We start from the raw sequence: 21,412 nt of genomic DNA, 5'->3' as shown, positions 1-21,412 counted from the left end.
GTTGTTTCCTTTTCAATTCCCTTTTGATACAATTGAACCTGCTTCTACCAATCTTTCTGGAGGTACATTCCAAATTGGGAGAGATAATTGGGCAGCACAATGGCTCAGTGGTTAGCACTGCTGCCTCACAGCACCAGGGGCCTGGGTTCAATTCCCACCTCAGGCAACTGTCTGTGTGGAGTTTGCACGCTCTCCCCGTGTCTGCGTGAGTTTCCTCTGGGTGCTTCGGTTTCCTCCCACAGTCCAAAGATGTGCAGGTCAGGTGAATTGCCCATGCTAAATTGCCCATAGTGTTAGGTGTATCAATCAGGGGTAAATGTAGGGGAATGGATCTGGATGGACTGCTTTTCAGAGGATCAGTGTGGACTTTTTGGGCCAAAGGGCCTGTTTCCACACTGTAGGGAATCTAATAGTGAAGTGGTTATGTTACTAATCAAGTAACTTAGGGCTCAGGCAAAGTTTAATTAAATTAATGAATCTGGAATATGAAGTCAGTACAGTAGTAGTGACCTTGAAACTGTTGTAAATATCCATCTGCTTCACCAATGCCCATAAGGAAGGAAAGCCACAGTCTGACTTAATGTGACTCCAGACCATTAGCAATGTGGGTGATTCTTACATTCCCTTTGAAATGGTCTGGCATGCAACTGAGCTGAAAGGGATGGTCAACGCCCCATGAAAGAATTAAACAAAATAATTTTCAGTGTAATACAAATTGCCCATGTGTTTTGTCAATCACCTGCCAGTGTATCCTATGGTTTCTAACCATTTTGCTCCCTCCTGTCAATGCAATCCAATTTTCCTTATCCATTGTATTAATCCATCATGTTGAACACAGCTGTTAAGCTTCCCACTAACCTTCTCTGCTCTAAGTAGAATAATTCGGCTTCTCCAGTTTCTCCATTGAATTAAATCCCTCAACCTGGAGCCTTATTGGCAAACATCCTCAAAAAGGCTTGGGATCATATTCAATACGCTTGCAACATGTTCCAAAAGTGACAGTGAATTGGTTCACCAATATTCAGCATATTATACCAGCTGAACCGTCGCGTTTTCCTCTAATTCTGTTCAAGGAAATTTGGTCTGCCCATAAGGACTCTCACCAATGTTTGTAGATGCACCGTAGAAAACATTCTACCTGGATGCATCACGGCTCGGTAAGGCAAATGCTGCGCCCAGGACCCTAAGAAATTGTGAACACAGCCCAGTCCATCATGTATGCAAACCTTCAATTCCTTAACTCCATCTACACTTCTCACTGCCTCGGAAAGGCAGCCAACACTGTTAAAGACCCCGCCCATCCTGGTTATAATCTCTTCCAACCTCTTCCATCAGCAGAAGATATAAAAGCTTAAACATGGGTAACAATAGGTTCAATAACAAACAGCTTTTTCTCAGCTGTTATTACACATCTGAATAGACTTCTCAAATTTCAAATCTAACATTGATCTTGTTTTTTTAAACACCTTCATTGCAGCTGTATCTTTGTATTCCTCACTCTCTTCAATCACCCTATGATCTTTGTATAGTATGATCTGCATGTACAGCACACAAAACAAAACTTTTCACTGTGACAATAATAATAAATCAAATCTTTCAACTCTATCAGGCAGATTATCCTATAGCTTCCAAATTGTATTCAAAACCAACCTTTATAACTGATCAGTGGCAAATATTTAGAAAATACAATTTGCTGTTCATAGAATCCCAACACAGTGGAAGCAGGCCATGTGACCCATTGAGTTCACATCAACCCTCTGAATAGCATCCCACCCAGACCAATGCTATCCCATAATCCTGCACTTCCAAGGCTAATCCACATAACCTGCACTCTATAGACAATTTAGCATGGCCAATCAACCTAACCTGCACACCTTTGCATTGTGGGAGGAAACCAGAGTACCTGGAGGAAACTCATGCAGACACAGGGAAAACGCACAAACTCCACACAGACAGCTACCCAAGGGTAGAATTGAACCCAGGTTCCTGGTGCTATTAGGCAGCAGTACTAACCACTGAGCTGCCTGTTGCACTTGGGAAGCCCACCAAATAACATTAAGCTGCCACATTCAAAATCAAACGGAGAATAAATGTCCTTTGTATGCTGAGTGTGGTAAAATCAGAAACCTGAACTTATAAATGCATTTACTATTTTGTTACATCTCGAAATCTGCTCGGTTCAAGTGAGAATTAAGAAAATTGTTCTATATAATACCAATAAAAAGAAGAACTCCTATTTTAGTCAACGATACATATGCATGAAGCTGGATCAGAGTTCAGTTGTACAAATGCTTTTTATCAGCTGTTTAATAAAAGTAAAATATACTTACTGACTTTCCAAGAGCAATTTTTGAATTAACCGTATCAATACCTCTTCAGGAACAGCTTCTAAGTATCTTTGCCTTTATCTTTGTAGGTGGTTATCTTAAAGTTATGCAAACAGGCTATTTTGTAAAGCTTCTGGTACATTGTAGATCATAATTGGTCCAAAACAGCAACTGATCCTAACAGGATGACTAGACATTTTGACACTGGGTGGGAAAGTTTAAGGTCACAAAAGGTATTACATTATACTTTGCAGTAACCTGCCAAATGTGATAGGTGTGAAAGAAAACTGACCAGCTCTTAAGAACTAAACATGTCTGTTGCTGGGAATGTCAATATGTTCATAAAAGTCCTCTTTAAAAAAACAGCTGCATATCATAATAGTTTCACAGGGATCTGCAATCGATAAAGAGTGGAAAATATCACTTGTCATTTAACCTTGGGTGATATCGGCTAGACAAGCCATAATAAAATTTAATACTTACAAAATATCCCTAACCTTTCATCTTTAAAAAGAGAATATTAAAAATATATTGTAGAAATACTGAAAACCTCAAATATGCATATCAGCTTTGTGCCAAAATATTCCCTACGTGATTCCAAAGTTTGTGGGCGAATTATCAAAGGTTGGCATTGCAGAAGCTTTTCTTAATAGTTTCCAGGCCAGTTTCTTGCAACAGTATTTCTGCAGCATTCATGCATGTATCTGATGTGCTGCTAATTGCAGAATACTGTCATTTGCTATGAGCTGGCACAAATGGTCCTATTTTAAAGACATTCCTTCAAACCAAGCTCTTTGGCCAAGCTTATAGTCGTCTGTTTGAATACTTCCTTAAAGGGCTCAGTGATAAGTTTTGTCTGATAACTCTCATGTTTGAAGTTATTTGTTTATGAGATGTGGGCACTGCTACATTTATTACCTATCCCTGATAGGCCTTGGGCTGAATGGCTTTCTTAACTATTTCTGAGGGCAGTTAAAAGTTAACCATATTTCTGTGGGTCTGCAGTTATATGTAGACCACAGCAGCTAAGCATGGCAAATTTTGTTCCTTAAAGCTCATTTTGGTTGTTTTTTTATAGCAAACAGCAATAGTATCATGATCACCATTACTAAGGCTAACTTTATATTTTAGATTTATTCATTTAATTTAAATTCTACCTGCTGTCATGGTGGGTTTTGAACCTGAGAGACCATTGTGGCTCCAAGGCATTTGCCTCTGCCTTTGGCTTACTGGTCCACTGATATTACCACTACAAAGTCTCTAGGGTGTGATTTTTGTTATCTTATTATATTTAACAATGTTGTTAGCATGTACATGTATATTGTTATACAATAGCTTGTTGGCTTGAGGGTCCTTATGTCATAGTTTATGGGCAAGACATGTTCATTTGATGGTTGTGCATGGTGAGTGGTGAGTTTAACCGATGCTCCCTCAAACTCTAGTCATTCATCAAAGGTGCTTTTGTTCTCTATTTCATACTTTGACTGAAAGAATATTCCCAATAAGTTAAGACTATGAGCTACCATCAGTTTAAGGGTGACCAAATTGTTTTCCACTCCATTCACATGCCTACTCCTTGTTCAACCAAAATTACAGAGCAGTGCAAGAACGACACACAGGCAAGGCAGAACTCTGAAGATGGAGCAGAGGGAAGAAATTTAACTAAACCATCCACGTTTTGGGCTGAAATGAGTTGACTGCATTTAAAAATACTGAGTTCCACAGGGCAAATTTAAAAAAAAGGTGAAGAGTGAGCTATTTAATGTAAATTGGGAAGAAGAAACATTATGTAGGAGCTATCTAACAACTTTGTGATGATCTTAAAAGAGATATTACAAAGGCACCAGTTAGATAACATTTCATTTATAAAAAAGAAACCAATAGAAATTTTAGGAAACTATACCTTCAAAAGCATAATAATGAAAACTTAAGGAAAGTGTAAAATAAGGAAAGGTAAGAAGTATGAGGTAATATTTGAAAGAAATATCAAAGGAACAATGTAGTAATTTACAAGTACATCATTAAAACTTGGGTGGCAAAAAGTGAGGTGGGTTCCTGGGAAGGGAGGATTGCAATTTATCGATAATGGTACAAAAAATGCAGAAATACTCAATAGCTACTTTGTATTAGCTTTCACTACAGAGAAACCTTACTATTGCCTACCTGTTGCCGAAGCTCTCACTCAGGCCTATATTATCCCTGTACACTCATCCTCCAAAATTCCCCTCCCATTGTCCTTCCTTTGTAGACTCATGTGGTTCATCTCTGCTGCCTAAATGCCATTCAAGATCCCAACTATTGATTATCTTTTCTCTCGATGATCTGCATTGGTTTCTCATTGCTCAATATTGAAACGTGAAGTTCTCACCTTTTTGTTTAAATACCTCTACAGGTTTTCCTCTCTTTATGTCTGTAATCTTCTACTGCTCTGCAATCATAATCCATAATCATGAACATTTTGTTTCTCTGACTGTAGGCTCTTGGCATCAGCCCAGCTCTGCCATCAGCAACCTGAACCCCATGCTTGATAATTTGTTCCATAAACTCTTTTGCCTCACTGTGCTCCTTAAGCCCATTTCTGCAGACATGTTCTTAGCCATTTTTCCTCATATCTCCTTCATGGCTAGATTTCTTTTCTGAAATTAGGCTTCTGTGGAGCACCTTGGCATATTTTTCCATATTAAAAGCACTATCTAATTGCAATTTGTCATCTGTACCATCTCCATATCTGAAAGTCTCAGGAGACTATCTATCGAAGATGCCCAATCCCCTTGCAGGTTAAGCAAGCTATTTATTCATTTACTCTGATTCCCTGGCAATCAAGACAGCCTGCCTGTTAATGCCGTCTATTTCATTTTGATCGGCCTAACATATTCACTTGTCTGGCATTAATAATGGCTAATTTCAAGATCTGGATTCAAATCGTCTCAATTTTAAACAGTCTAATACAGACCTTATTTACTTAATTATGAATATGACATGTCAGCAATATTAATAACATTTATTGTAATAATCCAGTGACTCACAGAAGTTGTGGGAAATATTGACAATGCTAGTAAAAGCTGGCTGTCTATTTACTTCAGTTATGAAATTGTCATCAGCCTGAATATTATTTCCAATGTTTTTATTCTGAGATATGCTAAATGACTGATTGATTTAATTGCTAATGCAACAGATGGTTTTGAATGAGATGTGCTAATAATTCACTTGGGTCTAATTATGAGGTGCACATGAAGTTCTCATGAATTATGGGAGAATGATACTAGGACAAAGAACTGTTTCCTATTGATAAAAAAATGTTTCTAAGCTTCCTGAATGAAGATGAGCAGAGCTCTCTCTCTCTCTCTCTGTCTCTCTAAAATGAATTCAGTCCTTGCACAGGCTGAGGTTACTACAAAGGATCCTCCTTCTCAAACTTTCCCCACACCTAAACTATAGTGACCTTCAGGTTTAACCATTGCCATCTCTCTCGAATGAGACAGCAGCCTATGGTTTGGTAGAACTATGACGACTTGACAAAATAACAACTAAAAGAACTGCAGATGCTGCAAATCAGAAACAAAAACAGAAATTGCTAAAAAGGTTCAGCAGGTCTGGCAGCATCTGTGAGCAGAAATCAAAGTTAATGTTTCAGGTTCAATAACCCTTCCTCAGGGCAGATGATGAATTTACCTTTTATATCCTTACACACATTGCATTAGTCCACTTATGCTTAATTACAATGTGGCACAAGAAATGGAAGTGCAATTTGTTTTTACAGTTCAAACAGCCCAAAACAGGAGCTTGTATCATATTGAGCACAAAGCATTGCAAATAAATTAGGGAACAGTATGCTGAAATGCTTGACCTTCATTGGAGGTCTCATTGTCATTTTAAACTGACCCATCAGAAAGAAACTTTGGTGTCAAGTGTGAAACTTTTCCAACTGCGTTTTTGCCAAAATGCAACATTTTGCAATCAAACAAAACCTGTTACTCTTTCTCATGATAATTAGTACCACTTTTTAGTGATTTTAAATTGGATTACTCAACATTTACACCTCATAAGAACAGCAAAACTGGAGAGGCGATCACAACAGTATGTATTTTCCATAATAATTGATACCAATTTTCAGTAAGAAAAGAATGAAAGAGACTCGTGAGAAAGAATTAGAGGATAAAAACGGCAATTAGGAAGCTATTGAGGTCAAACAAAACAAAATTCTAAAGGGAGAATCATTATAAATCACAAAAAACATTTCAGTGTCAGTGGAAATAAACTTCTGTTTAAGAGCTCATCACTTTAACATATTTTTCTGTCCTCATAGTTTGCTAAATGCATTTGAATAGCTAACAGGGTTTGTATTAGACAAAATCTGAGCATATATCAAAGGCAAGGAAAAGATTTAAAGCAACAGGGCAAAGGTTGAAATGAGAATGCTGTGGATAAGCTTGCTGATATTAAACAATTACAAAGAAGTGAGCAACATGAAATATCTAATCCTTAAACTTGTATTAAGGGATTACTTCATGTCAGCAATAGAAAGTGCCAATGAAGCAAATCTAATTCTACAGCTATTGTCCCATAAAAGATTAAGCAAAATTAATTTCAATAAGTATATATGCCAAATTCATTATTTTGAACTTATGCCAAGGGTATAATCAGTAGAAATTGACAGGTTTACTACCATATTTGGGCCTGAACACAATCCTAGATAATTTCCACGGTCAGGTTCTGATTTTTTTTTCCCTCTCTTTGATCAAAAGTATAGTACAAACAATTCCTTTACCCTCTCTTTGCAATGTCATACTTAGGGAAATGATATCTGTAACAGCAGCTAATATTACAACTCTGGAAAACCGCCTTTCCTCCTTGTGAACCAAAGAAGAAACTCACAAGTTTCATTTCTGCAGCATGAAACTTGCCAAATCATCATAAAATGCTTCCTAAGATAGAGAATCAAAGCAACATTCATTGAATTGACAGAATCAGGAGACTACAATAGAAAAGGGTAAAGAAACAACTTTAGGAATATAGAGGCATCTGGTACAATTGCAATATTTAAAAGGCATCTAGATGGGTATATGAAGAGGAAGGGTTTGGAGGGATGTGGGCCAAATGCTGGCAAATGGGACTAGATTAGGTTAGGATATCTGGTCGGCATGGACGAGTTGGATCAAAGTGTCTGTTTCCGTGCTGTACATATCTATGACTCTATGATTCTATTTGAGGTGGATGAGTGGTCATGAAATAAGTGACATTTGGAGGGACACTGTCTTCATGATGATGTTTAGAAAGTGTGCTTTGTGAAGGGAGAAGAGATCTCTTACTTTTGTTGAAATTGCCTCACGCCCAGATGATGTGGTCTTGTGCCTTAGTGTGAATGAAGTCATAGACTTGGGAGCAAAAGCATCATAAAATATAGCGTCATAGAGATGTACAGCATGGAAACAGACCCTTCAGTTCACCTTGTCTATGCCGACCAGATATTCCAACCCAATCTAGTCCCACCTGCCAGCACCGGCCCATGTCCCTCCAAGCATGAGGAGAATGTTGGAAATACGTTGTTTACACTTTCATTTTGTAGAAAAAACTGTGGAGGGAAGAGAAAGTTGGTGATAGAAAATCTCAAGTCATTCCCTTTGAATTAGCTCAATTTCTGAAACTGGATTGGTTCATTGTCAAAGATAATTTCAGACCAATTAAAGTCAATATTGAATCCTGGATAATGTATGGGAGAAAGCTGGAGGATTTGGAAATGTATGATTTTTAGGAATAAGAGACCAGAATAGATTTTGGGGTAAAGCAATTATTGTTCAGCGGAATCATAAATCCTTGAAGTAAAACAAAGAACTTTTTTCCCAATGATGTGTTCCCTATTTTGTTACATTTTACCAAAGTAGATAAACTGGTTTAAAGTAACATATGCAGTATAATCACAACTGGTAAGATGCATAGCTTAATGATGACAATGAGGACTCACCATCTTCTGAGAAAGAACAGTGAGTTTCAAACTAAGAAATCTAGTTCACACATTTCCTCAGACAACTCATGCCAAGGTTCACGATACCACAGGGAGAAAGTGAGGACTGCACATGCTGGAGATCAGAGTCAAAGAGTGTGGCGCTGGAAAAGCAGAGACGGTGAGGCAGCATCCGAGGAGCAGGAGGGGTGATGTTTCGAGCATAAGCTTTTCCAGTACCACACTCTTCATGATACAACAGCAAGCCACATATTAACAAGTATCATTCCATGATGTAAGAGCTATGGTCTTAATTTTACATGGGGATAAATTCATTTACTTCAAAATCTTGTGAACAAACAGTGGCAAGCTAATTTGATAGCTTAAACGGTAAGTAAACTGCTGACTGATAAGAAATTGAGGGTCACAGATCAGGGAAAAAGTCTCTGCTTCCATTCCTGGTCTATGCTGAGTTAGCTGACCCCAGCTGAAGTAACTATGGTATTATATTACCACCTCAGGAAAGACATACTGGCACTGGAACGTGTCCAGCGGAGATTCACACGGATGATCCCTGGAATGGTAGGTCTAACATATGAGGAACAGCTGAGGATCCTGGGATGGTATTCATTGGAGTTTAGAAGATTAAGGGGAGATTGAATAGAAACTTACAAGATAATACATGGCTTGGAAAGGGTGGATGCTAGGAAATTGTTTCCGTTAGGCGAGGAGACTAGGACCCGTGGACACAGCCTTAGAATTAGAGGGGGTAAATTCAGAACAGAAATGCGGAGACATTTCTTCAGCCAGAGAGTGGTGGGCCTGTGGAATTCATTGCCACAGAGTGCAGTGGAGGCTGGGACGCTCAATGTCTTCAAGGCAGAAATTGATAAATTCTTGATGTCACAAGGAATTAAGGGCTATGGGGAGAATGCGGGTAAGTGGAGTTGAAATGCCCATCAGCCATGATTGAATGGCGGAGTGGACTCGATGGGCCCAATGGCCTTACTTCCGCTCCTATGTCTTATGGTCTTATGATCATTATAACAGGGTGAGAGGGATATAGTCAGACTATATAATTATCAGCATGGTGCTGATAATTATTCAGTACCTTGTGCTGAGAACTGTCCCTGTGTGCCTGAACGTAGGCTAAGGTTTAGGCTCAATGCAATGGACTTACAACAGGGCACCTTGCTAACATGAACAGTTTAGTCCTGTACTGTCTGGAATTTAGAAGAATAGGAGGAGGTCAAATGCTAAAAGGTGTGGATAAAATAGACATGGAACAGATGCTTCCTCTTGTGAGGCATTCTCGAATGAGACGTCATAGTCTTCGGATAAGGGGTAGCAAATCTAAAACAGAGTTGAGGATAAACTACTTCTCCCAAAGAGTTGTGAATCTGTGGAATTCATTACCTCAAAATGGAGTGGATGTTGAGACAGTGAGTAAATTTAAAGAGGAGTTAAACAGATTTTGAATTGGTAATGGGTTGAAGGGATATGGGGAGAAGACAGGAAAATGGGGCCATGTCAGCCATTATCGAATGACAGAGCAGACTCGATGGATCAAATGGCCTAATTCTGCTCCTATACCTTTTGAACTGATGAAGTGTGAATGACCTCTTTGGCTGACAAAGAAACATGACTGCTTCTGCAAAGTTGTGGAAGATAACTATGGGAATACCCCAGCAAGAATCAACATTTTTCACGGCATCCACGTAAATTACAATCACCTTAAAACTTGTCTGTGAAAATTTCCAGCCACAAGTTAAATTCTGCTAGATTCTAAATATTTATGACTATTTAGATCATGAACAGAAACAATAGTTTGCTTCAGCCCCCACTATCATAATCAGGGTCCTCTGGTTAACCTTACCATGCACTAGTTGACTGGCTCCACTTACCTTGGAGCTAAGTGCGACTCTCAGATATCATTAAGTAAATGATATGGGGAGACAGGAAATTGGAGATTTATTGCATTAAACCTTACACTGCTGAATACAAAGGGACTCTACACAATTGTATCCTGAGATCAAGACAGCCGTGAAGGAAGTTCCATTTCAGACCTGACTCTGTTTAGTTTGGACAGCTCCACTCTAACTTAAGAAGAAGAGTTTGACAAAGTTCAGCACCAGGCAGACTTTGAGTGTATGTCCAAAGAATTTTGTGAACTTCTTGAAATGTTAAATACATTCTTTAATTATATATTTTAAATCTTACAAACAATTGAGAAGAAACATCATTCAGAAGAAACATAGTTAGAATATGGAATTTTCTAGCCCCTGAAACAGTTTAGGAAAATAACATAGACTCATTTAAGTTCAAGCTTGACAGAAAATGAAAGAGGAAAGAATACTGAAATTCTGGTGGAGTTTTACATAAAAGCAGGAAAGGAGGCTTACATATAAGATAAATGTTGGCATACATCAATTGGGCTGAATGGCCTATTTCTGTGCTGGAGTGTTGACCTCATTCTACGTAAAACATCCACAAAAGGAATTGATGGATTTTTTTTAAAGCATGGCTTTGAAAGGTTTTTCTCGTACTCACAATGAAAAAACTACAATGCACTATTTGTTATCTCCTGAGGCTGCTGAGGTAATGCTCTCCAGTTTCTGGCATTCTTGCCATTCCTCATGTGTGAGCCCACGACAGTGAATGTAAGCAGGCCATGCAAGTATGGAAAGAATCACAGTCAGTTTAATCCTGTCCCACATCACACATGTTCAGCAGAGCTATTGGTCAGTGACCAGGAGCAGGAAGCATGACTGCACTTTCTCTCCTGTGTTTATCAATCATGCCGACTATAATTCTGCTCAACTGCAGTCCCAGTAATCTGGAAAAGGGCTGGTATAAAACCCCTGGTCTTTCTGGTCAATTTATCTAAATTCCTCAAGATTTAATTTCACTCAGCCTTCAGCTTCTTATAGTCTCACCCCAGAGAGAGGCAATTGTCATCCAGTAATACCAGGTATGCATTTCCTATAAAGATCTGTTTCCGGACTAAATAACATGCTTGGAAAGCAAGAAAAATGTTGACAATAAGTAATATAATAAGTAAAATGCTTCCAGATAGTTGAAAGGTAAGGTCAAATCCAAAAATAGTTCAAATTTCAAAAATATAATTATGCGTAATGACTGAACAAATATCCTGTGGAATGGAGCAAATATTAGTTTTAATGTTGCTGTATTCCAATTTCTCAAACATATATTTTGGGATCGTGTCTCCTCCCAAGTTCGTTTAAGTTGGAGTGTTGGTATGAAAGCACTGTTATTAAAACTGCATATCAGTCAACAATCTTCAATGTTGTGAGAGTCTAAAATAGCCAGCTGAAAAGGCTCTCATTACTCTTCTCCACGATTCATTCAGCGATTAACCAACCACTATCTCCCTCACACACTAGCCCACTCAAATCTTACTGAAAACGTGTTCAACCACCTGAAAGCAAATTTTCAAACAAGGATAAAATATGTTTTCCTCAATTCCACTATGTCTGGTGTTTCTTGAGTTCTAAATGGTGGCATTACATTGTATCATGTTGGTGTGATAACCCTTACAAGGCCTATGGGGAATCACTAATTAATGTCCCTACTGAGCTTGTTGACTATGAGCTCTCTTGGTAACAGGCAAGGGCCTACCCAGCTGGAACTCCTCACCTGAACCTTTTATGTATAAAGCAGACCCAGAAATAAAAGGGCTCTTGTGCAACGGTAGTGTCCTTATCCCTGAGCAAGGAGGTTGAGGTTCAAGTCCTAACTTCCATGGATATGTATGTCATAACATGTCCAAACAGTTTGATTAAAACTAACTGTAACGCAGACACTCATGGCTCTTGTGGGGCAGTGGTAGTGTCTTAACCTCCAAGACAGAAGGTCTGGATCCAATTCCCGCCTGCTTCAGAAGTGACTGAAAACAGATCCAGGGATGGGTCAGGAGAATAGGCGTCCCAAGCTCAGACAAACTATTGTAAGCCCTGAGTAGTGGCTCTAATTTGGTGTTTAACAATAAGCAGTATTTCTTTCTCATCAGCCTTCTCGAGTTATTACAGTTGGTGAACCTATTTTGGAATTTCCAATTATGTTTGAGAGGACAAACAAAATAAATAAATGACTATTGCATAGCAATACATAGATATCTCACAGAAACAAGCCATTTGACCCACTGGTTTATGCCAGTGTTTATGTTCCACTCAAATCTTCTCTCATCCCTTTGTTGTAACCCTTTCTATATAACCTTCTAGTGTTATCACCATGGGTCCTTGATCTAGATTCTCTTCAACTGATGTAGGAAATCCCCAGCAGCTTCTGATGATAAGTTCCACACTTCATTAACTTTCTGGATAAAACAGCTTCAACTAAGTTCTATATTGGGTTTATCAGTGACCATTTCATAATGGGGAATCTTATATTGTACCTATATGGCAGGGAGTTCAGACATTACGCATTTGGAGCATTTTGCCTTATGTAAATGTTGATTTTGTTTTGTTGCTAACAGCTTATAGAGTTGACACTGTGACAAATGCAGATGATGTAGAGAAGAAATCAATTTTTTTTCTCTTTCTTTTCTCTGCATTAAAGCAACAATGCAAAGTAAACAAATAGGGACTGAGACTGTGCAATATTGCCATTCATGCCAGACAAAAGCTGAGAGTAATATGTAATTATAATACTCACAATGAAAGAGTAGGAAACATTTTGTCCTGATATTTGATCATCATTCTGTAGGGGGTGAGGCTAAGTCGACACAGCTACTGTGTAATGGTACCTTGTTAACAGTCTGCTACTCTCTGCAGAATTGATCTTATCACTGATTATTTAAAGTGGGTCCAAGAGTATTCCATCATTTTGCATAGTTCTTTGATACCAGCATTATCACTACGATAGACTGATAACAATTCTACAAAAACATACAACTGAAGTAAAAGTCTGATATAACACTATAGACCTCTGTAGTATGTAGATTTATACTAAGATAGTTCTATTGTGCGTTTGAATGTGTTTTGCCTTTGAGTGCCTGTGTACAAAGGAAGGTAATGTAAGAGATCCCTTGGGCACCATACTGAGACTGCCTTTCCTACATGCTATCTACATAAACTTGCTTCCCAGTGACTAATAGAGAAAGTGTTAAGATCTAAGGGCATATTCAGATACATTTCTGTCTTGTTCTCTTCATCTAATGGATGGAAAGAATAAATGAAACATGACTGTGATTATAACCACATGACATGACAATTGAGACATGATGAGAAACGTGAAAATCGTACAATTGTATGCGACTGACTTTCTAAATTATTCACTTTTTTAAAAAGTCACAACTGGATTACTGGATTTGATGATTTTGGAGCTGAGAAAGAAACAGGAGACAGAAGCTGGAGATATAAAAACAGGATAGGGAATATAATGCCTGAAAAATTTCTGTCTCAACCTTGCATTGCATTTGTGCCATTCACAGGAGATTATTCTAAAATGTAGGTGTCCTAACTTGGCTGGAGGTGAGCTCACTACCTAATTTATGCCACTAAATGTTACCAGCAAAAAGGAACTTGCTGCAGAGTGTGAGTAACAAAGATAGCCAGCCATCAGTCTAGCAATGTTTTGATGAAGACAGCAGGCAGCAGTGTGGAGGGCCAAAGATGACATGAAATTTGCACACTTACAGAGTCATACGGCACAGAAACAGATTGTTCAGTCCAAATCATCCATACCGACCAGGTTTCTTAAACTGAACTAGTCCCATTTGCCTGCATTTGGCCCATAAGCCTCTAAATCTTTACAATTCGTGTATCTATCCCAATGTCTTTTAAATGTTATAATTGTATGCGCCTCCACCACTTCGTCTGGCTGTTCATTACATAATATGCACCACCCTCTGTGTGGAAAAAATTGTCCCTAAGGTCCCTTTTAAACCTTTCCCTCTCACCTCAACCCTATGTCCTCTAGTTTTGTACTCCACTACCCTGTGGAAAAGACTTCTGCTATTCACCTTAATTATGCCCCTCATGATTTTATAAACCTCTCCAAGATCGCCATTGGGCGGCACGGTGGCACAGTGGTTAGCACTGCTGCCTCACAGCGCCAGAGACCCGGGTTCAATTCCTGCCTCAGGTGACTGACTGTGTGGAGTTTGCACATTCTCCCCGTGTCTGCGTGAGTTTCCTCCGGGTGCTCCGGTTTCCTCCCACAGTCCAAAGATGTGCAGGTCAGGTGAATTGGCCATGCTAAATTGCCCGTAGTGTTAGGTAAGGGGTCTGGGTGGGTTGCACTTTGGCGGGTCGGTGTGGACTTGTTGGGCCTGTTTCCATACTGTAATGTAATCTAATCACCCTCAGTCTCCTGCTCTCCAGGGGAAAGAAGTCTCAGCCTCCCTTTATAACTCAAACACTTCAGTCCTAGAAATGGTCCTATAAATCTTTTCTGCACTTCTAATCAAAAGGTAATATAGAAAACAAGAATTGCTTCTGTCTTTACCATGGAAGATACAAAAAGGATTCCAACAATAGCTGTAAATCCTGAAGTGAAAGAGAAGAGAGGGACTTGGTGAAATTTCAATCAATAGGGAAGTGGGACTGAGTAAATTGTTGGAGCTGCAGGCTGTCAAGTCCACACATCCTGATGGACTTCATTTTAGGGTCTTCATGGATGACAAATGAGGCAGTAGATGCATTGGTATTGATGTTCAACAATTCACTTGATTCAGGATAGGTTCCATCAGACCTGAAGGTAGTAATTGTAGCTGCTTCACAAAAAAAGGGACAGAGACAGAAAACACAAAAAAATAGATCTGTTGGCTGGATGTCTGCTGTGGCAAAGATGTTAGAAATGATTATTAAGCAGCTTATGACTGGGCACTTAGAAAACACCAAAATGATCAGGAAGTAATGGACATGGTTTAGTGAAAGGGCTATTGTGTTTAACCCATGTATTACAATCTTTGAAGGAGTAAAATATGCTGTGGATGAAGGAGGGCTTATGAATGTACTGTACTTGGAATTCCAAAGCTTTCTGCAAGTAGTCAATAAAAAGTTATTGTGCAAAGTAGAAGCTAATGGTGTCATAGCATGGATAAAACATTGTCTGGCTGGAAGAAAATTGAAAGTATACATAAATTCTTCTTTTGTCTCATTGGAAGGTCAGAATGTGTGAGGTCCTGCAGGGAAATTGCGCCTTAGAGTTTACATTTATGAGGGGAGTGATAGCTAAATTTACAGTTGACACAAAGATAGATAGAAGAATATTTTGTGAGGAGGACATAGAGGTAGCAGACAAATAAAAACAGGTTGAATGAGCAGGCAAAATGTCTGGCAACTGCAGTATAATGTGAAGTTGTTTTTTTTTGGCTGAAAGAAGAAAAAATGTGGAGCAGCACTTAAACGGAAAATGACTACAGAGTTCTGAGGGAACCAAAAGGTCCCTCAGAAGATATTCAAGATACTGGTGAAAGTACATCTTGACTACTATGTACAGCTTGGTCATATTATTTAGGGTGGAATGGAAATGTGTTGGAAGTGGTTCAGGCAAGATTTATTAGATTGGTACCTGCAATGAGTGGATTGTCTTACAAAGAATTGTTGCATAAACTAAGCTTATCTCTACTGGCATTTAGTAGAGAGAGGTGAAAATGTGTTGCTGGAAAAGCGCAGCAGGTCAGGCAGCATTCAAGGAGCAGGAGAATCGATGTTTCTCTAGTTATGTCCTCTAGTTTTGTACTCCACTACCCTGTGGAAAAGACTTCAGCTATTCACCTTAATTATGCCCCTCATGATTTTATAAACCTCTCCAGGAAGGGCTCATGTCCGAAATGTTGATTCTCTTGTTCCTTGGATGCTGCCTGACCTGCTGCGCTTTTCCAGCAACACATTTTCAGCTCTGATCTCCAGCACCTGCAGTCCTCACTTTCTCCTTTAGTAGGGAGAGGGGTGACTATGACTCTAAAAAATCTTGATAAGGTGCATAAGGAATAAATTTAGGACAGATTTAAGATTTCTCTCAGAGGTTTTTGCAACTTTGGAGCTCCCTACTCAAAACTCAAACAGATCAGCCATGATGTTATCAAATGGGACAGGAGATTGGTAACATCCTTCCATTCCTAATTCACACGTATGTGTTCACAAGATCCACAAAATCCTTATGTCTTCCACTTTTTACTTTCCAGATTGAAAATTTCACTTTTGCCCTCACTTGCATCACCAAGGAGCAAAACAGATGACGACTGGAAGCAAGAAAATTTGTGATTCTCTTCCTTCTCCCATTATCTAGTATGCCTTTTGTTTGAGGAGAGACTATGGGAGTCACTGACTAGGCCAGTATTTATTGTGGGTCTCCAAGTGCCCTTGAAGAGATGTTAGCGAGCTGCCCTTCTTGAACCACTGCAGGCCCTGTGGTGTAGGCACACCTACAGTACTGTGACGAAGGGAGGACCAGCATTTTGATCCAGTGACCGTTAAGGAGTAAGCCATCCAGATGGTGTGTGGGTTGAAAACTGAAGTGCACCCCAGAAGCTTTGGTAGCATTTTTAAATCGAGTCCTCATGTCTTCCCGATCCCGTTAGTAGTTTAGAATCTAGCCCAGGGCATTGGACTGCCGGTGAAAAATATGGAGCATGTCTCTTATAGAGTCTAAATTCACTTATACTGGTAGCTTAAACGTGACTTGAGTGCACTGAAGAAGCTGAATCTTCCTTCCAGAATTTGTTTTAATTTCCCAATGATGCTGTCATTTTCCACGCTATTGTTGTCCAACATAATATCTATGCTCGCACTTTGCTGGAAGGGACAGAGTTGCTTCCAAAGTAAAAACAGAAGTCTGAATTCATCCAAAAAAAATCAGCACCAGTCTGCATTGACAAAGTTTGATTGGAGATACAACTGTGAACCATAACAGCAGGTCACAAAATTCCTCATTTGCCAGGTTCAAATAAACCTCTTACGAAACAAAGTCTGTGTAGGTTTTAAAAAATGTTTTGACCATTTGGATATGTAAATTTCCTCTGAAAACAAGCTTAAAACTGATTGATATTTGCACACCCCCAACAAACATCTCAGAAAAGTCTCAATTTAAAAAAAATTCCATTCATAGATATCAATTACACAATCAAAATAGGAACATTGCAAACACTAAGATGCTGTCAATAACACTGTGATGATTATTAGTGTGTTTTGTTTTTGAGAGGAGAGATATTGACCCGGACCCCACAAGAATGTTGGCTCTCCATGCAATCAAACTACAGAATCTTTAGCACTCACTGAAGCCCACAAACAAGAACTTTGTTACCTCACTAAAAAAATGCCATCATAATGCAGCAATCCCCCAGTACTAAAGCTGAATGTCCATCTAGATGATAAAGTCATGTCCTGAAGTGGAACTTGAATTCAAAGCCTTCCAACTCAAGTAGCAGTTCTACCAACTAAGCCAAGTTCATTTGAGTGAAAGACTCTTCAGTGCATAAAAGCTTGTTTTTTTTTTAACCAACACACAGGAAGACCCCTTGAGATTCTTAGGTAGTCCAACACTTCTTTGATGTGGAGATGCTGGTGTTGGATTGGGGTTAACAATGTCAGACGTCACACGACACCATGCTATTGTCTAACAGGTTTATGTAAAATCGCAAGCTTTTGGAGTGAGCAGCACTCCGAAAGCTTGTGATTTTAAATAAACCTGTTGAACTACAGCTTGGTGTCATGTGTGACTTCTGACTTTTACCACTTCTTCAGGACACCATTCATAAAGAATGAAGCAACCAATGAAAACCTAGCATTGTCTAGCATCAAAGATGTAAACTAGCACCTTGCTGCTAAAATATACTTTCTTAATCCAAGTGGAAGCCTATGATAGGAAAGAAATTCAGAACTTGATGACTCACATCACTTCACCAACCTTAATGAGATTAATTGCACCGGTTTCAAATAACTTAATAATATCTTAAGTTATTACATTTAATATCTTGCAAACTCAATGTCAAAGCTGCATTTTTTACCTCTAATGCAAAAAGATGATACCTTTTCTCAAACTGTACATACCCTGACAGAGTTAAAAATCACGTAACACCAGGTTATAGTCCAAGTGATTTGTTTGGAAGCACTAGCTTTCAGAGCAGTGCTCCTTCATGAGGTGGTTGCGGAGAATATCGTAGGACACAGAATTTATAGCAAAGGACTACAGTGTAATGCAACTGAAATGATATATTGAACAAACCTGGATTGTTGTTAAGTCTTTCATCTTTTAGTTTGTGTTGCAGGTTTCAGTTCATTAATATGTAAATCCCAGAACTTCTATTCAGTCATCTTCTCCACATAATTTAAGGTTTTAAAACAAAAGGTGAGATGCCACCTTTCATTATAAAACCTTAAATTATCTCGAGACGATGACTTAACAACAACCCAGGTTTGTTCAACATTTCATTTCAGTTGCAAGACACTGTCACCTTTTGCTATAAATTCTGTGTATTATGGTCTTATTCTCCACAAACACCTGATTATGGAGCAGTGCTCCGAAAGCTAGTGCTTCCAAATAAACGTGTTGGATTACAACCTGGTGTTGTGTGATTTTTAACTTTGTCCATCCCAGACCAACACTGGTTCCTCCACATCATGTCCTGACAGGGTAGAGTTGGAGATTCTGAAGTACCTTGCCAGAGTGGATTTCCTCTTTTGGGGAAATGTAGAATGAGAGATAATTGTTTAAAAATAAGGGATTGCCTATGAAGACCAACATGATGAGATTTTCTTTTCTCACAGAATCATGAAATCTGAAAATTGTCTTTCTCAAAAGATGGCAGGTGGTCTTTGGCTATTTTAAAGGCAGAGATACACATAATCTTGATAAAGAAGAGAGTAAAAGTGTTTTGGGGGGTTGGTGGAAATGTGGAGTAATTGGATGATCTGATTGAAAATCCAAATGCTCTACTCTTACCCCTAATGTGGATGCTCATATACATTTATTTAAATTATGATGTTGAAATTGGTCTACACCTGCAGTGCAAAACAGACTGATGGTGATTTGACAGCCAAATGTTTACCATGATTGTTTTTATTTCCCCTTGACACGGAAGACTTCAAACTATAATCTTCAGTGGAAGGAAGATTGAGCACAATGAGAAACCAAACTGCTGATTTATTGTGAGCCTGATAGGTGCTGCTGGGCTGGACTAATTTCATCCCTAAGGAAATATATACAAAAATTATAAACAATATCCCAGATGAACTTATGTCAAGAGGCTTTTCTCATGGAAAAGTAAGTGAATTGACATTATCCATTGCAAGGCGATTTTGGAATTAATTGGTGTTGATTATTAAGCATGAAACAGAACAGGTAAGAATTCACAAATGTTAATCTTTGCAACAGGACGTTTCATCTAGCCATTCAAATTCTTTAAGATAAAGAATTATAGATCATTTTAATATTGTTTTGCCTAAATGGGAGCTAAAGTTTCCACAAAAAGCAATGCATAACTACTTGTAACAATTACTTCATAGTGAAAAACCAATAAAGAATTGAATGAAAAGGTTATTGAACCATTTCCTTACTTTTAAAAGTATTTTTTAAAAATTACATTCTGAAGCATTTATTTGTTTTGCGCCTCAAATTATATGCATTTCATAGAAATTATTCAGTGATGATTGAATATAATAACTGATACTACCTGTAGGGTGATTTGGGGTCAAAACATGTCTTTGTTACATCAGTCACATTTGGATTGCAGCAATCACCATCATCAAATTTGTACAGTTCATCATTGCATTCCATATCACACACCCCATCTCCTCTCTTCTTTAACAAAGACGGGCGTCGCAGTGGTTTGCAATCTCCACCATCATTTCCTGTTAGTGTGTGGTCACATTCCAAGTTACAATCCCCATTCCCAATTTTACTTATATCACAATTGGCTAAAATAAGACGGTTCCTCAGAAAGGAATTCTTGACATCCAAAACTGTAAGATCCCAGGTGATGTTGTACCTATGAAAGGCATTGTTTAAATGTTGGTGCTGAAGTTCTATTTGTTCTTTCGTAACAGTAGGTTTTTGATGATTGTCATCATAGACATTGACAACTCGGTAGCGGACAGTCTTTAGCTTGCGAAAATTGAAGAGCTTATTGTAGCTTGTTATGACTTCGACATTATCACAGACAGTTTGGCCACAAGGAGGGGGCTGCAGAATAGCATTTGAAAACCAGCCATTATGATGTTTTATTTCCACTTGAGGATATTTACTGTCCTTCACAGTTAGCCAGTGAATCCCCACATCCTGAAAGTTGTCATGCAAGGCTAACTCACTGTTTTTCTGAGCATGGTGTTTCATGTCTTCACTTATTTTCCCCTGAATTCTTCCTTCACTCCACAAACTGAAGTCAGCCATGTAGCCACGATAGTTCTGATTTTGGAAATTTCCACCAAGCATTAATACTTTGCACTTTCTGCTTAAGGGACTGAAGATATCGCCTACTTGTTCATTGCTCACAGCCACTTGTGCACCATTGACATACAATTTCATTTTATGTCCATCATATGTTACTGCCAAATGTACCCACTGGTTAGCATGGTATTTCTGGTGGGCAGTGATGGTGGTCATTTTGCGAGCTCTATCTGTTTTTAGCGAGAAGAAGAATCGTGGATCCCTGTTACCCGAGTCACTCACGGACTGAATCCCAAGAGCCCATCCTCTGTCCCGGGATGAAAAACATTTGTCGTAAAGTCCTACATTCAAGAAACATAAAAAGCTGTAAGATATTTTGAAAGCAAGCTGTTCATGCATTATTATGCCTCATAGGGCAAGAGTAAGAGTAAAATTAGGGCATGTACTTTTTATATAACATTTCATTAACTAGACATTCAGCAATTTATACAAACTCTTGTTTGACAGCACACTACGTTGTATGGAAACAGTTATGGATTTATAAAGTTGGAATTCCAAGTATAGCCCCATGCTACCAACCACCAGCTAAGGATTTCCCCCTTGTCTCTCTCCAAAACCTTCCTGTTGTGCATCATTATGCCATGAGCTGCCGTATACTCTCACCATCTGAATCACTGTTATTCAGAACGGTGATGAGTTTAAGAAAGGAGCGTGTTTAGGTTGGCCAAAGCGTCAACTGGATTTATAAAAAATAAATTCATTTTGTAAACATTTTGCAAAAAGCAAGTCGCTT

The 21,412-nt window shown here is 38.7% G+C and overlaps 1 protein-coding gene across 3 annotated transcripts in view; it reads right to left on the bottom strand.

Annotated features, from left to right (window-relative positions):
* The window catches only part of pappaa (pregnancy-associated plasma protein A, pappalysin 1a), a 336,995-nt gene that overhangs the window by 274,883 nt on the left and 40,700 nt on the right, over window positions 1-21,412 (bottom strand). For all 3 annotated transcript variants that reach the window (XM_043719937.2, XM_043719938.2, XM_043719939.2), the window contains exon 2: window positions 19,907-20,960. In XM_043719937.2, the coding sequence (XP_043575872.1) occupies window positions 19,907-20,960 (1,054 nt within the window). The remainder of the gene's footprint in view (window positions 1-19,906; window positions 20,961-21,412) is intronic.

Source organism: Chiloscyllium plagiosum, unplaced genomic scaffold, assembly GCF_037043375.1.
Source record: "Chiloscyllium plagiosum isolate Xiang-an unplaced genomic scaffold, Cpla_swu_hap1 HiC_scaffold_21, whole genome shotgun sequence".
NCBI lineage: Eukaryota > Metazoa > Chordata > Chondrichthyes > Orectolobiformes > Hemiscylliidae > Chiloscyllium > Chiloscyllium plagiosum.
Note: the sequence above shows the minus strand (reverse complement) of the source record. Positions and strands in the feature narration are given on the sequence as shown.